Raw genomic sequence first — 23225 nt, forward strand, 5'->3', positions numbered from 1 at the left:
AGTGCTATCCTATCGGGTGCAGAGGGAGTTTGAAAGACAACCGTTTATCCCGCCCCTCAGATTGAGCTGTCAATGGTGAGTTTCCAGACCAAACATCTTGATGTGGGTCTGGCTTGTCAGGCTAGAGGCCCCACGTTATAAGCAAACAATTTAATGGTTCACTGTTAGTTTTTTTATACCATACATTTCATGACAGTTTAGCGATCATCTTAGCGACATCTGGCGATCCATTCCACAGACTCTTTTGAATGTCTTTCGGAACATATGAAAAGCTCTCAATTCATCCCAAAATAAAACATTGCTATGTTCTCATACTTTTTTTGAAGGCAAAATCACTAAAAATATTTTGATTGTATCTGCGACTGTCATTTCTCTGGTTTGCAGACTTTGCACCACCCACTCCAAGCAGTGTTTGAATCTGAATCTTTCCGCATGGGAGTCTTACGCTCTAACAATGAGGATAAAGAGTGAATCCTCTTGCGTCTATTGACATGAGGGGAGTTTACCTTCATAGCGCTCACTAGTTGGCTCTGTTACACTATCATGACAGATATATTTCAGAACCAGCCGCTATCAAAATAATCTGACTGAGGGTGTGACCAGATATTATTGCTGGTGGGCCAATTTTGAATCCGTTGCCGACCACTGTATTAGAATGTGTCTCTCATAAGCTGCCAAATGCTTTGCTGAGCTCAATGGCTCTGCCTGAGTGTGTTAAACCTATAAATGAAACACTATTGGCATTTTAAAAAGGGGGAGAGGCGTATTGATATGACATGCCCTTTCTTCCTATTTCAGTGTAAATTGCATCAACTCATTGAATAATGCTGCGTGTTTCAAGGCACTTCAGTGGGTCTTTAAAACCCCTCTCTTTTAATTGTGGAGACAAATCAGGTTTGGTAAAAATCTAAACATAATTATAGGCTATTAGACCTTTTCTGTGCAGGTTCATAATCATTAAATTCTGTGCCAGTCAAGTCAGTCTGTGATCTGAAATGGCTCAGATATAGAACTTAATTAAATAGTTAATAAAACACATTTAATGCTGTGTATAAATTAATACAATGGCACCATTCAAAGTTGATAAAATTAATGATACAAAAAGCACAAACTTGTGTAGGCAATCAGACACTGTGTTTGTAGGTTGGTTCTTTATTCTTTTGCCAAATAATGCAATTATATAATGAAAAAGAAAATAACAGATGCAAAACTGTAAGAGTTGCAAATATATGAAACGGGTGCGGCCTGCATGGAAGATTTTATCTGTTTGGTCAGTAACATAATACTTATTTACTTTGACATCAGTGTCAAATGACCGTGGAAATTGACTACAGGAATAACAGTGAGTATGGGTCACAGAAATGATTCATCACACTGTAGCCTACGTGACAGAACAGAGAGATGATCCAGTGTGGTCAGTTGTGTTTCTTTAATAAGCGTGGTTGGCCACAAACAGAGACTCTCCCGCTGCAGCTCCAGTGTCTCCTTTGGAGACATATTTACCGAGGGCTGCTGCGCTGTTGTTCTGTAGAGGAAATCAACACATGAGTTTAGTAAAATGCAGGATGTCAAAAATGATTGCAGAGAATGCCACTGTGTTTATACTGAAAGCAGTAGAAGAAGATGTTTAAGAGAGGACAACAGTCGGGTTCCGGAAGTCATAAATCCCATACATTTTTTTCTATAGGGGATTTAACTTTTTAACAATAAATTATAAACCTTTAAGAGAGCCCCTTATATGCTATTTTAAAGGCTCCTAATTTTGTTTTGCAGATCTCCTACAGTAGGTTTACATAGGTTTTTTAGTGCCCGTCTACAACCATGAAGCACTGCAAATTATGTTCAAGTCAGTATATGTTCAAGTTATGTTCTTATATTACTTAAAGTCAGAAATGGAAGTTGCGATAATATTTTCTTCCCTATTGGAACATGAACTATAGCCAAGTGAAGGGACTTCCCGAACAAGAAAACAATGTAGGTTATGATAATCAACATCTTTAAGTCTATAGTTTTATATTTCTTCATCATGCTTCTTTCTTTATTATTGTTCATTCTTCATCCCTTTTTGCTTCAAATCCCAGTTTGTAATGTTGTTATTCACCTTATAACTGGCTGGTTTTGTTTGTGTTTTGTTCCTTCTTTCATGAAGACTTAAAATGCCTATGACAAAAATAAATGGAAAAAGCTTCCATATCCAAGGCTGCTGAAAAAAGTGGGCAGGACCTGTTTCACTCTCCATACAGCTATGTGCAGTGGGATTTTTAAACCAAATGAGTTGAAACAACCCGGTCTTTTTTTAGAGGGTGTTGTGGTTAATAATGACATCATGCAGAGTGTGGCTCAAACTGTAGGTGGAGATGTTTGACAGCTGCTAGTGCTCTGATACACTTTATTATGCTATAGGGCTAAACATACATCAATGGAACTGGCAACATGGATCATAGCTGTTAATTGGCATTGTAAGGATGTATACGTACTAATGCCCTCTTGACAAATTCCTCCTGGCAGGCCTTGCCATTCTCCTTCTTGCCCCCCCAGGCTTTCAGTGCAGAGGCTTGAAGGGCACGGCCGTAAGAGAAGGTGAGGGCCCAGGGTTTGATCAGGGGACATTGGTTAATGGCGTTCAGATTGATCGAGGCCTCCTCCTCACTCTGGCCTCCGGACAGGAAGGTGATGCCTTTTGGGGAAGAAGATTATTTCATTGCACAAGCCAATGATGAGCCACCATCAGATTATTGATGACGTGTAATATGTTTTATTATGACGATGACTGTGTCAGCGTGCGACTCACCAGGAACTGCAGGGGGAACAGTGCGACGCAGGGCGGTGACAGTTGCCATGGCAATTTCCTGAGGGGCGTACTTGTGGGAGCAAGAGTGACCAGCGGTCACCATGTTAGGTTTTAGCAGGGTTCCCTCCAAGTACACGTGGTGGTCAGACAGAGCCTTGTACACAGCTGCCAGGACCTTCTCTGTCACATACTGGCATCTCTTCAAGTCGTGGTCACCATCAGGCAGGATCTCAGGCTCCACAATGGGCACAATACCATGCTGGCAGAGACAACAGCAATGAATATAAATTAATCATCAGACACCTTGTGCATGTGAATACTATAAGTCAGTGTGTTTTCTGAAAGGGTCACAGACAGAACAGGAAAATTTGAATTTGAATTGCAATAAAATACAATTAAATAAATATTAGTGGGAAAAAAAGAAGAAAAAAGTACAGTACCATATTGATTGTTAACATCAACAAAAGGTGCATTCAGTAGTTTGGTGATCCTTTAAAAAGTTTATTAGCTGTTTTCTCATCTCAATAGTGTATTACCCACATGAGATAAAGATTAATTCTCGTAATAGTTTTCTATAAAAAAGTGTTTTCACACTTTTGAGTGTGTAGCAGAGCAGAGCAAGCTTTGGGACCTAACTGCATCTTCAACAGACGTTACGTGCATCCTGTCCCCTATTTAAACTGCCCTACCATCATATTCATTTAGTTCCCTACCATTTCAGAGAGAAATGTAGTAGCATGTTTTAATTCTCTTTACAACTGTTTTAATTATCCTTGTTTTTATTTTTAATTATTACACATGATTCTTATTTCTCATGCATATGTTAGCACTATTTTAATTCATTTCTATGTAAAGCACTTTGAAATCTGCTATACAAATAAACTTCCCTTGCCATACATAAAATTATAAATGTAGTTGATGTTCATTACCTATTCAATGTATGTTTATACTGAAATGTAATAAAGTAATAGTTTCTATTTTAAAAAACATTTATTTTCTGTTGTTATTGGTCTTTTTGTGTATAGTGAGTTGACTCACAAGATTTTATTTTCACGATACAGAACTTTCGTTAAGGTAACATATTGAGCATTGAACGTTCAAACGTTTAAGTGCACTGGAAGGATACTGCGATTAAGACTCCCTGATCTGTGCCCTGACTACTGAACGAGGGAGCTAAATAAAATGCACCATTATCACATGAAACATTTGGTCAGAACTGGGCTCATCTGCTTGCCTGTATATAGTATGTATCATCAATAAGGTGTATATTTTTATTTGATCTTTTAATATCACTATATCACTAATCACTATATCACTTTAATATCACTAAGCCACATTAAAGGGCATAATTCAGCGCTGGGAAGATGAATCTGTATTTAAACTGGGTCATCAATGTAGTAGAAATGTTAAATTATTTTTGAATTTGGTGCTTTCTAGACTGAGAAAAGACAGAAAATGCATTTTTGTCTCATGGGGATGAAAGACTACAATTCCCAGAATGCTTCGCTGCCCTGTGAGGCCATTCCCAAAGCCACCTACTGGATTACTGAGTTGGAGAAGACACTACAAATAAAAACTGAACGTGTGTGTTCAATAATGAGTGAGTCACTGTGCGAGTATCACAGCACTGAGCAGGAGTGAGATAAATGAGCTGAATGAGCTCTCGTGATGAGAGCTGAGGTAATCGCGATTACACTCGCGGCATACATTCAGAATGCGAGTTCAGTCTGGCGCGTTTCAGTTCATGCCTTTGCAAGCTTAACTTTCACAGAAATTATTTTGAGAAGTTAGAAGACTAAGATGCTGACCATAGCTCCGTTTAAATGAGTGCCTGCAGCTGAGCTGAGCTCTGAGTGTGATCTCCATCCCACATTCCCCCCAGGGGAAATGGCTCCCTCTGCTGGCTGTAGTCTTTAGCCTTTGGCCAAACATTCCTCCTATGATGCAAATATCATCAATTTGCATCATAGGAGGAATTTTTCCAGAAATAACATGCATAAATCTCTTGTCTCAGGGGGATATGAGGGGGGAAAGCACAATCATTTGAATATACTTCAGGGTTTCTACTGATACAAAGCCATATGCTAATCGCTGTAGTATCCCTTTAAGTGCTTTTCAATTAAAGTGTTTTAGAATGTCTCACTGTTTTTAGTAAAGAAAATACTGCGGCAGCCCTGAATATGGAACAAAAGTTCTTGCAGTTTGTTTTTCTTCTTTTGAGTTGTGATCTTAATATCAGGCTTGAAACGGAAGTACATTTGACTGCAGAGCTGCAGCTCTTTGGATGTTTTGTGCACCAGTTACAGGACTGAAAACTATGATTTGTGTTATGTCGATAGTTGATGTTCAAAGCAAAACAGGTTGTAAAGTGTCTTACCATCTGGCAGATGCTGGCGTAGCGGGCAAGCACATTAGCATTCTCAATAATGGCAAGACGGGAGGGAGTAGTGGGAGTGATCTTCAACACACAGCGCCATTTAGCAAAGTCAGCGCCATCTTTTTTATACTGAGCACAGCGCTCATACAGCCCATCCAGACCTGAGATGGACATTAATATTAAAGTGTGAACATTAATGAGGAGGGAGGATACAATTAATAAATTAAGGTTAAAAGGCTGTGAAGAGAGCTCATTACCCTGTGTGGTTGTCTCTCCGTTGGTGCCCGCCAGAGGTACGACACCCTTGTCCACCTTGATTCCTACCACCATTCCTCTCTCTTTAATCAACTGAGAGAAAAGCTTTCCATCATCAGTCTTCTGATAGAGAGTCTCATGGAAAAGGATGACGCCACCGATGCAGGGCTTGATGCAGTCATCAGCAGTGAAAAGCAATTGACGGTACAACCTTCTGTTCTCCTCTGTGTTCTCAGCATTTATGCTCTGGAAGCGCTTTGCAACGCTGCCTATAGCGACCACAGGGTAAAAACAAAGCCAGGAAATAAAGAATTATTTATTTGGGTGAACTATCATTATGTAAGCATACTTCAGTCTTCAGTGTACCTGTGGACTCATCAGCTGCAAGAATTCCCTTGCCAGGAGCAACGATCCTCTGAGCAATATCATTTAGCTCTTTCTTCTGATCGGGGCTCAGGAATGGATATGCGTGAGGCATCTTTACTAAAAGGGAAAGGTGAAATTAGATACAAAGTCTATAGCCAAATAACAAATTGCTGTTAGGAGTGTGGTACACTGATGGATATTTCCTGAGCATCTGATAATGGTTGATCAAAGAGATCATTTCACCCCAGATTTACTTCAATGGTTGAGTCAATGTTTAGCTATAATAATAATAATAATAATTAAAGCTGCAAGCAGCAATTAAAGGGCCCTTGCATCCGTTCCACCGCCACCCAGTGGCTTTAGGAAAACAGAGCACGGTGGACAATCTGCATTTATGTTTATAAAAATAGGAGGACTAAACAGTCATTTGTATTTACCACACTTCCTGCTTCACACTGGTGGCGTTATTACTATAATTACATACTTATAAGATTAGACTGACCAAATATGATGTTGCTTAGGTTAAATCTCAATGCAGAGTTCATTACAGTGTAAAACATGACATTTCCTGTTGCCCGCAGGTGGCACTATGACTGTAACTGAATATTGGCATGTAGGACTCGGAATCTATTATTTTGTATGATAGACGTTTTAGGGGGTTTTCTCACAATTAAAGCAGTCAAATGGCGTGATCATGACTGGGTGCTTACAGACGCTTGGCCGCTCAGTTCAGCCAGCTGAGTTCTCTAACACCAATGGTGGAGGAAGTACGGAATCTCTGTCATTAAATCAGCGTGTCACAGACAAAAATTAACAAAATCTACATCTAAATTAATATAATTTTTGTTTAAATTCTGAGTAATGACTTTATGTAATTTCAGTGCATGCCATTAATGAAACGGGAATAGGCCTATTAATTTAAATGCGTATATAAAAATGAAAACAGAGCTTAAACTTTGTACTTCATTAATTTTCACACTCTTTTCTCACTTTTTGCATTCATTTTTATTTTCTGTCGCTGTACATGCTCGTTTATTGTATAGGACAGTGTAAACAGCTCAATAACCCTTTTATTTAAAGGTTTAAATAGGTTTGAGAGAATGCTTTCTATAGTTGAACTGAGCGGCCAGCCAAGCGTCAGTAATGCTGCCTTCATATGCTATCGGACATTTTATAATTCATTTCACGACTTCTGAAGTCGTGATTACGAGATCATTTCATTCAAGTTTTAATATGTGAGGGCGTTCATGTGCAATTTTTACCTACAAAACTTGTATTTACGATAATTCCGAGAGCATGTGAAGGCAGCATAAGCACCAAGTCATGATCATGCTCATTTGACTGCTTTAATTGGGAGAAAAACCGCTAAAACGCCTATCATTGTCACAGTGATAGAGAGCGCGTTATACTCGTAGCTGAAGTCCACAGCGGCTGGCTGAACTAAACGGCACAAGTCTCTGTGACGTCAACTTCCCTCTTCCATTGATTGGCTACGGGATGAGCTGTCAATCTAGAACTAGTGGACCAATGGTGATGCTAAGACCCACCCCTGATTTACATGAAACTCGAACTGCAACATTTGGAAACGCAAGCGCAGAATGTGGAAACAAGAGCAAAGGAGAAAAGAGCACAGACATACAAAAAATGAAAATAAGAGCAGAAAACATGATTTTGTGTGTGTTTCAGATAATTTTGAATTCATGATTCAGTTTTGAGGAATATCATTTTAAACTTGTTTAAATGTTTGACTCACACTTATTATTTGTATTTCAATGACATCATTGATTGTGATTCTGGGTAACTTCGCATTGATTTTTCAGTTTTGTGCGTTATATTTTCACGTTTTTTAAATTTTTTTATTTTTGATTCATGCTTTTTATTTTTTAATGCTTGACTGCAATTCAATTGGAATTTGAGCCCATATTGCCAGTCCAGGCATTGACAGGGAGAGCTGAGGAAAGATTGCTGAGGAAGTGTTATTGTACCAAGTTTACAAATTGCGCAAATTTATTTTGTTTGTATCTCAGAACTCTGAATAAACACGTGAACTGTGCAACGTTATTTCTCTCACAAAATTGTTTCACCGCAGCAAACAGCAAACAAGCACAAAATCGACATGAATACAGTAAGAGCTTCTGTTAAGCAGCTTAACAGCAGTTTGGACAAGGCGTGATATACGTGACAGATCAGGACATTATAAAGAGTGTTATTTGATCGCTCTCTGTAGTTTAATCATTTAAATAACAGATTTGTTTCATGCTACTAACAGAAATGATGTGAAGTTGATTGTTTTAGTCACTGGCTTGATTAACTGATGCATCAAGACGTCCAGACTGACAGTATTAAACGATTTAGAAAGAAAGTCTGTGTGAACTTGAATGATTATCTACACATCACTGATCCTAGATCAGGCATTGAAACCATATGGTAAAGCCTGTGCTGCTGACATCCACTGATAAACTAAATCCATTCTCTAATAATTATCTGGGCGGGCAAAGCAGAGGAAGGGGAGGAAACCTTTCCTGGTATGACGTCATAACAGGAGAATTCAAGATCAGCTTATCTGAGCTCTTTTCTCAAAGGCAGAGAAAGAACTTTGTTTACACCGATCAAAATTTCTAGCCTCTTGGGGACATATATTAATGGCTAGGGGAACTAATATTAATGTTAAAAAACCTCATAAAATTAAAATTGCATGCCATGGGACCTTTAATAAAATGTTAAGTATGGGGCAGATCAGACATTGTATCCCCAAGTTACAACAACTTCCAGTTTCATGGTGAAACATTTCATTTTGTCAGTCCACCACAGACATGCCCTTCAACAAAAACACAAGATCTTCACAAACTGCAATAAGTTTCCTGTTAGGTTTTCAGATTTTGCTTCCATGTGTCTATCATATTTCATGCCTGTACGTGAAACATAGTGCTTAATTGAAATTTTGTAGATGGCGCCCTCGAGACATTTTGCCACACCTAATTCTGAAACCAAAACAAGCCCTAAATTTTCACCATATGTGCAACATTAAATGAGTTTTCGAGCCTTCAAAAATGTGATTAATTTCGGAGAAGAAGAATATTAGCAAAGAGTTGAGCAATTCCAATAGGTTCCTCACACCATCGGTGCTAGGGGTCTAAATAAAGCTCAGGAGTCATGATGTTATTTTTGTAGACCAACCCCAATTTTCCATTGGCTTTAGGTTATTACAGAAAATAAGCATTATGCCCAACAACAAAAAAACGTTACATATGTGGTTCATCAAGATTTTTGTCACAAATGCACACAGGTTTTGAGCTTAAATATGGAATAAAAACCTTAAAGGTGGGGTAAGTGCTATCTGGTAACCGTTGTTGTTATTTCAAATCACCAAAACAAACACGCCCCTACCACCAAAAGGGTCTCGGCCCTATTTTGATAGCTCTGCTCCACACATACGTAACCCAGGCATCGGCTATGGCAGAATCTGTGTGTTACTAATCCAGGTCGAATATTCAATGAAACAGTCAGCCCTTCACAAAAACACAAACCGTTCTCATGAACATCTCGATAGAACATGAGCCGATAGTCCAGCTGATGACATATTAAAATTATGATAAGATTAGAGTTATAGCGATCACAAAACACAAACAGTTCTCATGAACAACTCGATAAAGTTAGTAGGCTATACAAGCTTGATAGTCCAGCTAACGACATATATTACAATTATGATGGGTAATCATCTGACTAGTTCAGTAGTCAGGTCACTGATCAGGGAGTTAGCCCATTGACTTATGTCCTAATCAGTGCCCTGAATAGTGGACTAGTGAGATGATTGAGACACGCCCGATCTCCATGTCAGAGAAGTTTTGCTTCTTTGCCGTCTTCCGTGTATCCATGGCGTAAAATGAGGGCGGGGATTTGAATATATAGGGGCATGTTATTCTAATGATGATCGTTTTCAGCCGCTGCATTTATCAAAGGCAAGTATTGCGTACAACTGGATTGCAGAGGTGCGCACAGCTTCATAAATCAGGCGGTGAGAGTAGTGTAAGCATAATCTTACGCCAACATATACGCCCGTTTCTACGCAAGATTGATAAATGAGGGCCATTGAGCCTGTGTTTACAAAAATGCACCCCTTAAGGCAATAATATCTTTCTGCAGAGTCGCAGAGCCGCAGTTTCACCCCAGCCGCGGTTTTGCCTGCGCATGCGCAGGTTCACTACAGCGGTTTGGCCCCGCGCATGCTAGGGGTTGCACCGACTAGTCGGCTAATTGACTAGTCGACCTTAATGTTCTGCCATGACGCTTTAAGCTTGACGTCGACTATTCGCTGACCTATAGAGGGCCCATCAGGATAAGAAATTTCCTGACACGCAAGCTCTGTTTTCCACAGTTAAAAATTAAAAATAAATGCATACTCTGAGAGCTCTTCACAAGACATTTTTGATTATACCATCTGGAATCTCAAAATTGATCAGGAGAATGCAGGCTTATTGTACACGTAAGTTCATCATCGCACTAAACTAATGCGTGCTGCATTACAACACAAACACATAGCCTATCACACGGAGATTGTGCACGCCTCACACAAAACCATTAAGTAGCGCAGAAATATATTGTCAACACTGTTCTGTGATTTATCAATAAAATAGCTTCGAAGCTGAAAAGTTCTAGCATATATTTCTTGATAACTAAAACTCAGAGCTTCGCTATTAGTAGAGAGGCGCTGCCAGGTCAAATTAATTCACACGCAATCACTCACTAATGCATTCATATACATGTAATCTTTATTGTGCTACTTTATCTGTATCTTATTCAGAACTCGCAGAAATCTGTGAGAAATATAACGACCATAAGACAAAAGAACTCATACAGAAGCTGTTATGTAGGATTAATAACCTTATGGGCAGTGCTGTGTCATGTGCCATAACTGTCATGTGCACAAGAAGACCCGAGTTCGAGTCTCAGCTCGAGGCTCAGGTTTATTTGTTCATTAATGAAGTCATCAGCGACTTGTTGACGTCGACTTGACTTTCATCACATAAATGTCAACTTTAAAAAATCGGAAGTCGTTCAACCCCTAGCGCATGCGCAGTTTCACTAAAGCGGTTTCACTACAGCGGTTTCACGGCACGCTGATTGTTGTGATTTTGTGCAGTTTTGCCATTTGTGAAGTGTTATTTATTTACTTTAAACCAGAGCTACAAATGCTGCAAGTGACACCTATGGAGAAACGTCTGCGGTTTAGCAGTCTAATATGGTGTAGTGTCTCTTTAAGAGAGGAGTTTGCCGTGAGTACATGTGACCGGTGTTTACTACGTGAAATGCAAGTGTGAGATTCATTTAATTAGTGAATGACTTTCAACCTGGTGTGCAGCCACTCGGTAAGCTCTCTTAATTTCAAATGTTTCTTGTTTGCTTATAATGTACGCTTCATGTTGTATGTGGTTGCCATGTTATGTTGTTGTACAGTGGTTAGGTCCGCTGCACGTTAATGTTGTGCTCCGGTAGATCTAAGCAGTTTAGAACTATAAATATAACGCTATGCTCCGGTAGATCGGAGCAGTTCAGTTAACATAATTTGAAGCTAACATTTAGACTTGTACCATTGCTGTACAATATGTGTCCGTTCGTGTTTACTTTCTTTAGCTTTATAAATGTTTGATTAAGTATGAATCGCAGACCAGTTTCTAACGCTGTACTTCCTGGTTTGCTGCAGGGCTTTCTGGGACCTGTAGTTTCCAGCTGTGGTTTCCTGCTTGCATAAAAGACTGCATACTTCTTGCACAGGCGTTTGGTAGGACTTGAATATGGTGAAAAATGTTTTAAGTATGAAGCATGTACATAAATTATGAGATGATGATTATTATTATAGTATATTAGTAATATTATATATTTGTATTTTGATTAATGTTATTTCTTGTTGTCATTGTCTGTCACATGAAATTGAAATCTTGTATTTCTTATTATTTCAGGTTTATTACCTGGTTACCATTTATGAAAAAATAAATAAATAAATGTGGAAGAGAGTAGTATCCTTTGCACGCTGGGTTACCCTTTCCGTGGGGAGAACACGGAACAGTAATAAACCAACGAGCACGTTAAGCTAAGTCTGCCACCACTATTTAAGCATTGACCAGTGAAGGAGCACCAAGAGAAGAGGAATAGGCCGAATAGACCCCACTGTGGAATCGCGCCTTGGTCAGTGCAGGGAAAGGAAAAGGGATTTGGCAGAGTTAGTGGTCCTAAAAGGAAAGCACTCAACAGCACAGAGCTCCTTCAGCAAGAGAGCCAAAAAGCTGTCCCTCACTGTTGACCTACTTGAAAAAAGGGTGCTTATTGATGAGATCAGAATACTTGGTGTGGACTTTGGAAGGGTGCACATAAGAGACGTTATGGTCCAAATTCGCCTATGTCATCCTTAAATTGTACACCGATGGGGCAGAGGAGAAATGTGCTGAAGTGGAGAATGCTGATGTGAAGGAGTTGCTGGAGGAAGACTTTGAAGTCCTGAGAGAGGGCCTTTTGGAGAGAATCAAAATGTTTGAGCAGAAAGTGCTTGAATGGGAAGGTCTATTCACTGAAGCCAAAACAGCAGTATACAAGCAGCAATTATACAAGCTGGCCAACAGACTGCATGACTGGGTGCAGAGCTGGCAAAAGTTGAAGAAGATCAAAGAGGTTGGTGGGGTATAAGAGGTTGAGGAAGCGAGTGCTGATCAAGATAGTGATTCCAGCGAGGGACCCACTAGAGCTGGCACGCAGCCCCAAATCCTCAGTAAAACACATATACCCAGTACTGGAGCATCTGCGTTTTTATATGCACCCCCACAAAACATTTCTGGCCTGCATCCTGGGGCGTACAGCTTAAGACCACAGACCAGTCTTGAAAGAACACGCCTGCCCACGTTCTCGGGAGACATGACCGACTACTATCGATGGAAGGCTGAGTGGGGAGAGCTGGAACAGCTGGGAAACCCGCAGAGGATGGCTGGTGTTACAAGGTTTCATCTACTGGCAAGTCTCTGTGACAGGGTAAAGAAAGACTTGGTTCTATCCGGCTGTGCTTCGGCAGATTAAATGTTCAGATGTCTCGACAACCACTTCGGGAACAAGGCAAAAATATTAGTCCTGAAGATATCCGAGGAGGTTCAGGGCCTATCCCCCGTAAAGGGAGACAACCCAAGGAAAGCAATTGAGCTGATCCAAGCAGTTGAGTGGGCCCTTAGTAACCTTGTGATCCTGGGAGAAGGGGAGGTTATAAAGAACCGTTGGGTAGCACAGTCCCTTGAAAGCAAGCCACCAAGCTCTCTGAAGGAAAAATGGATTGCACACAAGACTGAGCCTGTGAATGGTTTCGCTCCAAATAACCACTTTGACTGCTTACTGCGCTTCCTGAAGAAGCAGGAGGTAATCCTGGAGGAGCTAAATCAGCTGGAGACAAGCACTAGAGAGGGAAGCTCCACAGTGAAAGGCTCCGCAGACAAGCCAGAAAGAGGAGTCAAGAAAGCATTCTCCAAAGCGACCTCAGGTCAAAGGGAGTCTCAGTCGACCCTTCGCTTGGGCTTGTGCACTGCCTGTGCTGATGAGACACATGCTGGCAGGCTGTTTGACTGCAAAGCCTTCAGGGAGATGGATCTGTGTTTCCACTTAAAGAATGGCCGTTGCATCCCAAAGTTCCTCTGCAGTAAAATGGACTGTCGCAAAGAAGAGCCTCACCACAATTTGCTCTGCCCCAAGTCCATCGCCCAAGAGAAAGATGCTGGCAGCGAGGTGCAAGGTACCAAAAGAGTGGAGAGGAAAAGCCTCTGGCTGACCGGCAAGCAAGAAGAGCTCCTGGCGATAGTCACTCCGGAACTAAGAGCATAATTAAGAAGGCATTCTCCAACAAAGCCTCAACCACGTTCTGCACAGTTTGAGGTGGACTATATGAGTACCCAGTTATATTGATGTTACTGCAAGTGACAACTAACTCAGGCCAGCTAATAGGCACTCTTATTGATCTTGGCTCTGACACCAACTATATAACAAACAATGCTGCCCAGTGCCTTGGATTGATTGGTGAGAGCATTAAGTTAATTGTCCTTGGGATCAGAGGGATGACAACAACAGTCACAACCAAGAGGTACTCCCTGCGATTAAGAGTGAACACTACCAAGGGGACGGTAATGGAACACAAATTGCTCTGCTACGGCCTAGAGAGTATTGCTTCCAGAGAGATCAACCCATCTGTTGTTGTAGAAATCGGGGACTTCGGAGGAAGGCGTTCTCTGCACTGGTAACAGCAGGAGCCCAGCCCAGGAAATGCTCAGGCCTAACCAGTGTTGTGCTTGTGCACCTTGTAGACCCCCGAAGGTTTAGTTCACTGGCACGGTTATGCGAGACCGTTGCATGGGTGAAACAAGCCGTAGAAACCTGGCTGGGCAAAAGCCAGGCCCCAGTTCAGTCAAAGTGGGAGGCAAGACCATACCTGTCTGTGGAACAAAGAGCAACAGCTTTCAAAGTGCTAGCTCTCAAATCTCAAGATGGTGCTGAGTTCCGTGACACAACCTTAGATCGCCTGGTTGTTCAGAAGGAGGAAAAGACAGGACTCTTGCTTTGAGAATTCACTGCTGGGATGAGGATAAAGTGGCTGTACCACTAATCCCATGCCAGTCATGGCTCGCAACCCTTCTAGCTAGGGAAGCACATGAAGAAAACCATGAAGGTGTCACTTCTACCCTCCTGCTGACAAGAAGGAAAGCCTGGATTATGCAGGGACATAGAACAGTTAAAAAAGTGTGAACAACTGTGTCACCTGCAGAAAGCATAGAGCCAAGATGGGCCAGCAAGTAATGAGTGATCTCCCTCGAGCGCACCAAAAGAGCAAGTCCATTCGAGTATACAACCCTCAACCTTTTTGGCCCCTTCGAGGTGAAAGATGCTGTTAAAAGAAGGACAAGCAACAAGGTCTGGGGTATTGTTTTCTGTTGTATGGCCTCAAGAGCCAACCATGCAGACCTCACCGATGACCAGTCTGCAAAAAGCTTCCTTCAAGCATACTCCTGCTTTTTTTCTCTGAGGGGGCATCCTTGGAAACTATGGTCTGACAGAGCTGCGTAAGCATCTGGCTTGCCTGCAGGCTGTTGCCATAAAAGATGTAGCAGCTAAGAATGGGACTGAATGGATGTGGGATTTTCATCCTGCAGATTCACTCAGGAATGGAGCTGCGGTGGCTGCTGTGAAGCTTTTGAAGCAGGCGCTCATGAGCCTCGGAAGAGATACACGGTCTCTCATTTGGTGAGAGCTCCAAACTCTGTTCTATCATGCAGCCAAAGGCAACCTGACAAACGAACGTCCAATTGATGCTAGAGCTCAAGAACAGGAGGACTCAGTCGAGTACTTAACACCTAACTCCCTCATACTGGGTCGAACATCGCTTGGAGGAGACACCAGTGGGCCTGACCTAGAGACCCATCCCTGGCGTCGTCTGTGTCCATTTGTGTTTACTTTCTTTAGCTTTATAAATGTTTGATTAAGTATAAATCGCGGACTGGTGTCTAACGTAACGCTGTACTTCCTGGTTTGCTGCGGGGCATTCTGGGAGCTGTAGTTTCCAGCTGTGGTTTCCTGCTTGCAGAAAAGACTGCATACATCTTGCACAGGCGTTTGGTAGGACTTGAATATGGTGAAAAATGTTTGAAGTATGAAGCATGTACATAAATTATGAGATGATGATGATGATGATGATTATTATAGTATTATATATTTGTATTTTGATTAATGTTATTTATTGTTGTTTGTTGTCATTGTCTGTTAGCCTAGAAATCTAGACGCAGCCTAGCGGCAGCAAATCTGATTTGCCCGCGAGTGTCGTCTAGCAACTCTCAATACCCTTCTGAGCTGTAATCGCCAAATTCTTGCCGGGCCAATCACATTGTTTATAGAGTCGGTGGGCGGGGCCATAATGACGACGGCCGTGTTACGTTTGCGTGCTTCTAGTAAACACAGAAACTGGTGAACGGCGGTCTTTCAAATCAACTTTGACCACGACTCTGGAAGACTTGGAGTTAAGCTTTTCTCTGAGAAAAGAACAAAGAACGGCACTGAAGTCTTAAAAAGGGAAGATGTGTTCGGAGTTTTGCTGACCGGATACGGCGAATGTTTAATCTATCAACAAGCTCTGCTTCACCTTCGTTGCTCTGGTTGGTTGTAGCGCTATCCTATCGCGTGCAGAGGGAGTTTGAAAGACAACCGTTTATCCCGCCCCTCAGATTGAGCTGTCAATGTTGAATTTCCAGACCAAACATCTTGATGTGGGTCTGGCTTATCAGGCTAATTGTCTGTAGTATGCACATGGAATTGAAATATTGTATTACTTATTATTTCAAGTTTAATACCTGGTTACCATGAAAAAATAAACAAATACATGTGGAAGACCGAGTAGTATCCTTTGCACGCTGGGTTATCCTTTACGTGGGGAGAACACGGAACACTGATACATTTGATTTTTAAATCTTAATTCTGTCCTAAAACTATCTATTGATTATTGTTGCTCCTGCTGTTATTTTTTTGCATGTCTGTTGAAGCTCTTTCAGGCTTGTCTTAACTAATTAATTCTGCCTGGGGTAAATGCATAAACTTGAACACAAATAAAACAAAACATACTTTTAAATAGGCTGAAATTGTGAGCATTTTATTAATTTGTTGACGAAATAAACAAGAAATGAATTTAATTTACATTTATTTAATACATGTACAATTTACATTTTAAACATTTCATTATTTTACTATTAAAGTTGATCACTAACTAATAACTATACAATCAAACAAGTGCAATTACAATAAATAAATAAATAAAATCATAGTTTTATTCCCTTCCAGTGCCGTAACATGCATCTCGAAGACATAACGGCGCATTGCGGTCAGAATTGCTGTGGTAAAACTGTGGTTGGGGTAAAACTGCGGCTCTGTGGCTCTGCAGTCAGACCCTTATGATGGTATAATGAGAGAGAGAGAGAGAGAGAGAGAGAGAGAGAGAGAGAGAGAGAGAGAGAGAGAGAGAGAGAGAGAGAGAGAGAGAGAGAGAGAGAGAGCGAGCGAGAGAAAGCGCTAGAGAGCGTGTGTGTGAGTGTACAGACTTTATTTCAGTGTGAATATAAACTTAAGCACTTTTTGGCTTACTTTTAGTTCACTCTGTTTAAGCTGGGACAGGGGAACATATTTTAATGAGGAATAACACTGATTAGCGTTACATTGCATTTATGATGCTTTAGAAAATACCTTGGTATTTACTTTTTTTTGTCCAAATAAACATGTTTTTTTGCATTATGAATTAACTTGGCTAGAACTTAACTTGCAAAACTTTTTTAGCATTTGTACCCTTAATTGTTACAGAAAATACTTTATATTTAGGCCTAAGACATCTGCTAAATATCTACTGGTGACTCAGAGGGATGTTGTGAAGAGGAAGTTTAACTTTATTTTAAACTAAATACTAACTAAATTTTTTTTTTCACCCACATTTAAATAAAAATGCCTGCTATCGTCAAAGTTACATTTATTTTTAATAATAATTTAGGGAAGTATACTGCAACAACATGCTTACTTCAACCTTCTCCTTTATCTTTCTGTCATTTCCTCCTAAATTCTGTCACATCTCTCACAGGTCTATACTCATTGTTGACCTTTATGAGAAGTATGTAGGACAAGCTCTTTTCCTGTCACCCCCCTTTGCCCTATCCTGCCTCTGCCCTTTTCCACTCTACTGCCTAACAGTTCAGACTATATATAAACTAGCAACTACCAGCTGCACTGGTGTTGATGTGTTGCCCTTGTAAGTGGGTGATTGCATAACATAAATAAATACATATATCTATATTTTTTAATTATTAAAATAAAATCATGTAAAATAATATTGCATATTGCATTAATCTATTCCACTCGTGGTCTCCTGTAAAATAACTTAAATATCAACTTAAATATCATATTTAAAGGCTTATTGTACAGTTGCATTGACCTTTATAACAGCAGGTTGAAGGACCTATGCCAGATCATTCTTCTGGCAATTTATTTGACTATTTTCAATCATTCCAGATTCATAATTTGGAGCAGTGGTTTAGTGTTTCTGTTGTGTTTTGATTTGTCACAGTTTCCTAGCCACTTAAAGTCCACCCTGTACAGGGTCCAGAATAACATCATCATATATATACTTTCAATTTTAAATGTCTGTGGAAGAGCTATGACCTCATATGTGGTGCCATTTGAAAGCTTGGAGATCTGCATCTTTGCCATTTGTTTTAGACAAAGTAATGTATTTACACTAAATTACTCTGGTACCATTTCCACCTGGATTTGGCCTACCAAAATTGAAAAGCTTCCCATACACATGCACATACAGTGAAATTCCCCTCAGACCCATTTGAATAAATCTTGCATACAACATGACACAGACAAACTTCTTTGGTCCACTATTTTCTGGAATTTAGTGGAAGCAGCCCAAACTGTCTACAGGGTCCTAGAGCACACAGGGCCTGAGTCACACACTTTCAAAACTGAATTTATACAAATAAAATTCAAAAAGCGTCTAATTTTTTTGGGAGGGTTATTACCACTTAGACAACATATATTTATTTATGTTTATCACTTTTAGCAGTGTTTTATGTAACTTTAAAGGGTTTCCTGTAAAATGACACCAACATTTTGAACTTAGACCACTGTATGTGTGTATGGGAGGCTTTTCAATTTGGGTAGGCCAAATCCAGGGGGAAATCCCCAAAAAATGGTCCTGGATTTTAAGAGGCTAGGCTATCTTTGTAATTTAGTTTAGTCCAGCTGTGGCAGGTTAATTATCAAATTTTTCTTTGCTATTTAAGTTCTCCCCTGTTATTCTTTGTCCGGTAACTGTTATGTAAGGTTGTGTTTCTGTTGCCTGTTCCTGTGAAGTTAGGATAAAAGTTTATTTTCAATTCAGATCTTCTGATTCTTGAGTTTGTTCCTGTGCTACACACACACACACACACACACACACACACACACACACACACACACACACACACACACACACACACACACACACACACACACACACACAAAGTTAAATATAATTTTATATTAATACGTGGATCATATTTGAAATCAAACAGTAATAGTGTAAATTGATCATGAACAGAGGTACTGACCATATTGCTGGGAGATTCAAATAGATTCAGTTTGATTCAAATACAAACTAAAAATTATTTATTCCTAAAATTATTTGAAAAATCAGATCTTGCACCAAAAGTCACACATAAGAAGCCTTTAGATATATAGTCAGCTCTTTGCAATATTTAGCACTTGCAGCAATACAATCAGTGCATGATAACATTAACTTTGCAAATGCATGTCAACTAACTAGTATACCGATAGTGTTCAGGTTACTGGAATAAGTTGACGTTCTTGCAAAATTACTTATAGTCAGTAGAAAGTCTGTTGGGAAGCATCAATATAAAGTGTTAGCAGACCAATACTCCAATGATGCTGTAGTTGACATGCAGTTTCAAAATTTCTTAGGCTATAGTTAATTGAATGTAGACCATCGAAATAAAGTATTACACAAAAGGTTCTGTTCTGTTTTTCAATCAGGAAGGAAATAAATACAACTCTTGCTTCCACATCCTCTTACAAGTGTTTTCCACTGATAAAGCTACCACACAACCACCATATTCTATTGCTATACTGTTATCGTAATGATGCTAATTAGAACTGTAAAAGCCTCAATGTCTTGTCAAGACAGAATTTAAATGTGTTTTTTAATTATTTTCTTACCTCTCTTGCTGAAAGGAGAACAGACAAAAAGGTGCGACCCTTGAAGCGAGGAATAGAGAAAGAGAGAGGCAAAGAAAAAAGACCTGGCTCAGACCACGACCAGCCAACTGGCACTGTATTTATCCAGCATTATGACCCCTCACATTCAGCTGTCCTGCTAAAAATAGCTCCATCCTGACACTGGAGATGGTTGGCAACATTCCCAAGCATGAAAGAAACCGAGGGAGGCAGATAGAAGAGAGTGGAATGGAGTGTGTGTGGGGTCAAAAGACTTACAGTTGAGTGTGTTCTTGAGGAAAAAAGTTAAAGGCTGCAGAAAGGGAGAGATTTGAAGTTGGGTAATACAAACAAGTGTCCGAATCTACAGCATGCGCTGTTGTTAGGAACTTCATCTGACAATAGTAGCACCCTGACCCTTGACCTTTCAGAGACGTTTGAACAGCTGCAGGTTAGAGCAGTGGAGTGGGTTGATCTGGCTGAGGCCCTGAATTAAGTTTTTCAGTTTGTTTTGTTTTGTTTTTTTTTGTAATAAAAAAAAGGTTTTAGAGAAAAGGTAATAAAGGTCCTGTCAGAAGAAAGAGGCAATGCATTTATGCACAGAAAAATAGGATGTCAAAATTGAACCTTTAGGGGTACAACAGCTTGTCGCTGGGGCAGTACCCTTAAAAAGACATCTTTGTACCTTTTTTACTCCTAAAAGGTGCTTATTAGTACCTTTGAGTAAAAATGCGTACCTTAAGGTACTACTATGAACCTTTTTGTGGTAAAAAAAATGGTACAAAGATGTCCTTTTAAGGGTACTGTCCCAGCGACAAGCTGTTGTACCCCTAAAGGTTACATTTTGACACCCTATTTTTCTGTGTGTGGTGGAAAGGGAAGGAGGGTAATTTAAATCTTTGCAATTCAATTTGGCGCAATTTAGCTTGAAAAGAAACTTAAAACATTGTTCTTGGAACAAATACTATATTTTAAATATGTTTGGTGTGAATATGGGAACATCATGCAGGAACAGTATTTATCAACCTCATTGGGAAAATGTACCTCTATTTATACTTTTGCAAAGCTTCAAAAATGTGCTCAATGACCACTAGTGTCAATAAAACACCAACAAACTTCACTCCTTTTCACACAAATTATTAATTTAATGTAATTTATTGGTAGTGTTATAGGTCTTAGAATTTTTTTCTTTTTTCTTTTCTTTTTTTTTCTCCACTCCGATTTCTCAATTATTGTACCTGCACTCTCAATTGCCTACTGTTGTTCTGTCTACTCTGTTTGTCAATTGGCTTTATTGTTGTTTGTTTATTGTAAAGTGTCCTTGAGCTCTGGAAAGGCGCTATATAAATAAAACGTATTATTATTATATTATTATTATTAAATAAAAGGGCAGACGATTGGTAATACACTTATTTTTGCATAGTTCATTGCACAATAGTATGACCTAAAACCCTTTTACCATAGTGTGTGTGATTAGTAAAACTCTTTTGGCATTTTCATCATCATATGGCTTTTCTGAAATATTAAACTTGCTCGTAGCTCACCTGCATTGGACTTGTGATATGACAGATCCCTGCTGTTAAACAAACACTGCTCAGTTTTCATATAGTCCCAATCTATAGGGGGTAAAAGTAACACTGAAGTTTGCTGTGGTTAGTGAAATTGCGTAGATTCACACTACAAGTGATGGTTGAGCATTAGTGCGGTCAACAAGCAGAAACACTGAAGATAAGAGGAACGAGAACAGAAAAAAAGAGAAGAGATGAGCAGAAACACAACTACTACTGACTTACAATCACACGGTAATCGACTGCAAATAAAATCAATATGTCACCAAAAGGATCATGTCAAGTTCAAGTTACTTTATTTATAAAGCGCTTTCAACAAGGTAGAACCTATACCAAAGTGCTGAACAAGGTCAAACATACAATAAAAACTAAATGATAAAGCATATCATAATTCAAGATCAAATCACATCATAATTCAAATAAAAACCGAAAAGCCATCTTAAAAAACAAAACAAAACATGTAAATCAATTAAAAGCCAAGTTAAAAAGAAAGGTTTTTAACCTGATTTTAAATTCTGATACAGTAGGGAGGGGTAACTTATTCCAGAGAGTAGGGCCGGCTACAGCCAAAGAACGATTTCCTCTTGCTTTAAAGGTGGTTTTGAAATATGAAGAAGGAATTGATCATTTAATCGAAGCCTCCTATTTGAGCTAAACAAATGAAATTGAGTAGATAAATATGGGGGAGCAAAATTATTTAAAGATTTGTACACAAGTAACAACATTTTAAGCACAATACGGAACTTCAAGGCAAACAATGTAACAATCTTAAAAGAGGTAACATGATATATATATATTAGCCCTTTAAGAATTTAGGTGTGGCATTTTGTACTAACTGGAGCTGGGAGATTTGAGACTTTGCGATACCATAATATAAGGGGTTACAGTAATCCAGCCGCGATGTAATAAAGGCATGGAGGACAGTTTCAAGGGAACGCTCAGAAAGAAATGGTTTAATTTTTGAAAGAAGACAGAGATGAAAGAAACTAGAACCAACAACTTAATTGAGTTAATTTGTTTGTTAAATGATAGATTAGTATTGAATGTAACCCCAAGATTTCTAACATGGGTAGTTGTATAGAGGGAATGCACGTGACGTCATCGTCAGCTGGAGTGACTGTGATTACGCCCTGCTGAGTGGCATAAAGACTGAGGCCTTGTCCACACGAACACGGGTGACATTTTTTACACGGTTCGGCCGTTCGTCCACACGGAAACGCAGTATCAGGTCACTGAAACCGAATTTTTTTTAAAACCCCTGCCAGGGTGAGGATTTTCAGAAATGCTGGTTGCAACATTGTCATGTGGACATTAAAACCGGCGTTTTTGCCTTGCGACATCAGAGTGTGCGCCGTTATCCGCTGTGTTTGACGTCAGATTGTTTGCCGCTGACTGCTTTGTTGACGACCCTATGGTTGACAATTCTGTGCAACGGCGGACTTAGCCCACATATTGCTAATAGTAACTGTGCTAACAGGGCTGCTTGTATCATGTACACAGATACATGCTCAGGTATATTATTACATTGCGGAACAGAGGCGTCAGAATGAAATTCTAGGCTTCTGATTGGCCAACATGCCTTTACGATTAAGGTGATATCGCCGCCTGCTGGTGTGGCATGCTCTTGACAGCGCTTGATAGCGGGTTTTTACGTTTTTATGTAGATGGATATTTCTTTAAAACCGAGCATGTGTGGACAGGATTTTTTTTTAAAGCACAGGAGGAAAAACTCGAGTTATAAAAATACCTGTGTCCTTGTGGACTAGGCCTGAGAGGCAGCATACAGCGTGAATGCAGCGAAAACACACAAACCCAGGCCTAGTGCCAGAAGGGGGGTAGGGGAAAGGCTTGTCCACGGACAGCATGGACATCGCTGTTCCAGACTAGAGATGGACTTGATAATAGCGTGTAATTTTTTCACTCAAACCACTGCCACCTGCTGCTGCTTCTGCTTTTAGAGTGAAAAGCTGCCCATAACTGCTTGTCTGTGATCTGTAATCCTCGGTAAGAATTCCTAATAATTGCATATTATCAGCGAAAAGGAGCTAGCAAAAGATCCAGTGTGTATCTGTATTTGGACTCGTCAAATGATTACATTTCCAAC

The 23225-nt window shown here is 39.9% G+C and overlaps 1 protein-coding gene across 2 annotated transcripts; it reads right to left on the reverse strand.

The window, feature by feature from the left end:
* Window positions 1-1134: 1134 nt before the first annotated feature.
* On the reverse strand, window positions 1135-19709 carry aldoab (aldolase a, fructose-bisphosphate, b). 2 transcript variants are annotated; one of them, XM_067429209.1, is made up of 7 exons: window positions 19557-19709; window positions 5790-5906; window positions 5426-5692; window positions 5169-5329; window positions 2792-3050; window positions 2478-2677; window positions 1135-1525 (listed from the first exon to the last, which is right to left on the reverse strand). In XM_067429209.1, exons 2-7 carry the CDS (start codon window positions 5899-5901, stop codon window positions 1430-1432), a joined length of 1095 nt encoding a protein of 364 aa, XP_067285310.1. In that variant the 5' UTR covers window positions 5902-5906; window positions 19557-19709; the 3' UTR covers window positions 1135-1429. The 2 variants fall into 2 exon arrangements, with proteins under 2 accessions (XP_067285310.1, XP_067285311.1); XM_067429210.1 differs by having other exon boundaries at window positions 5790-5901; window positions 19557-19652.
* Window positions 19710-23225: the final 3516 nt, after the last annotated feature.

The sequence above is a fragment of the Pseudorasbora parva genome, chromosome 21, assembly GCF_024679245.1.
Source record: "Pseudorasbora parva isolate DD20220531a chromosome 21, ASM2467924v1, whole genome shotgun sequence".
Lineage (NCBI taxonomy): Eukaryota > Metazoa > Chordata > Actinopteri > Cypriniformes > Gobionidae > Pseudorasbora > Pseudorasbora parva.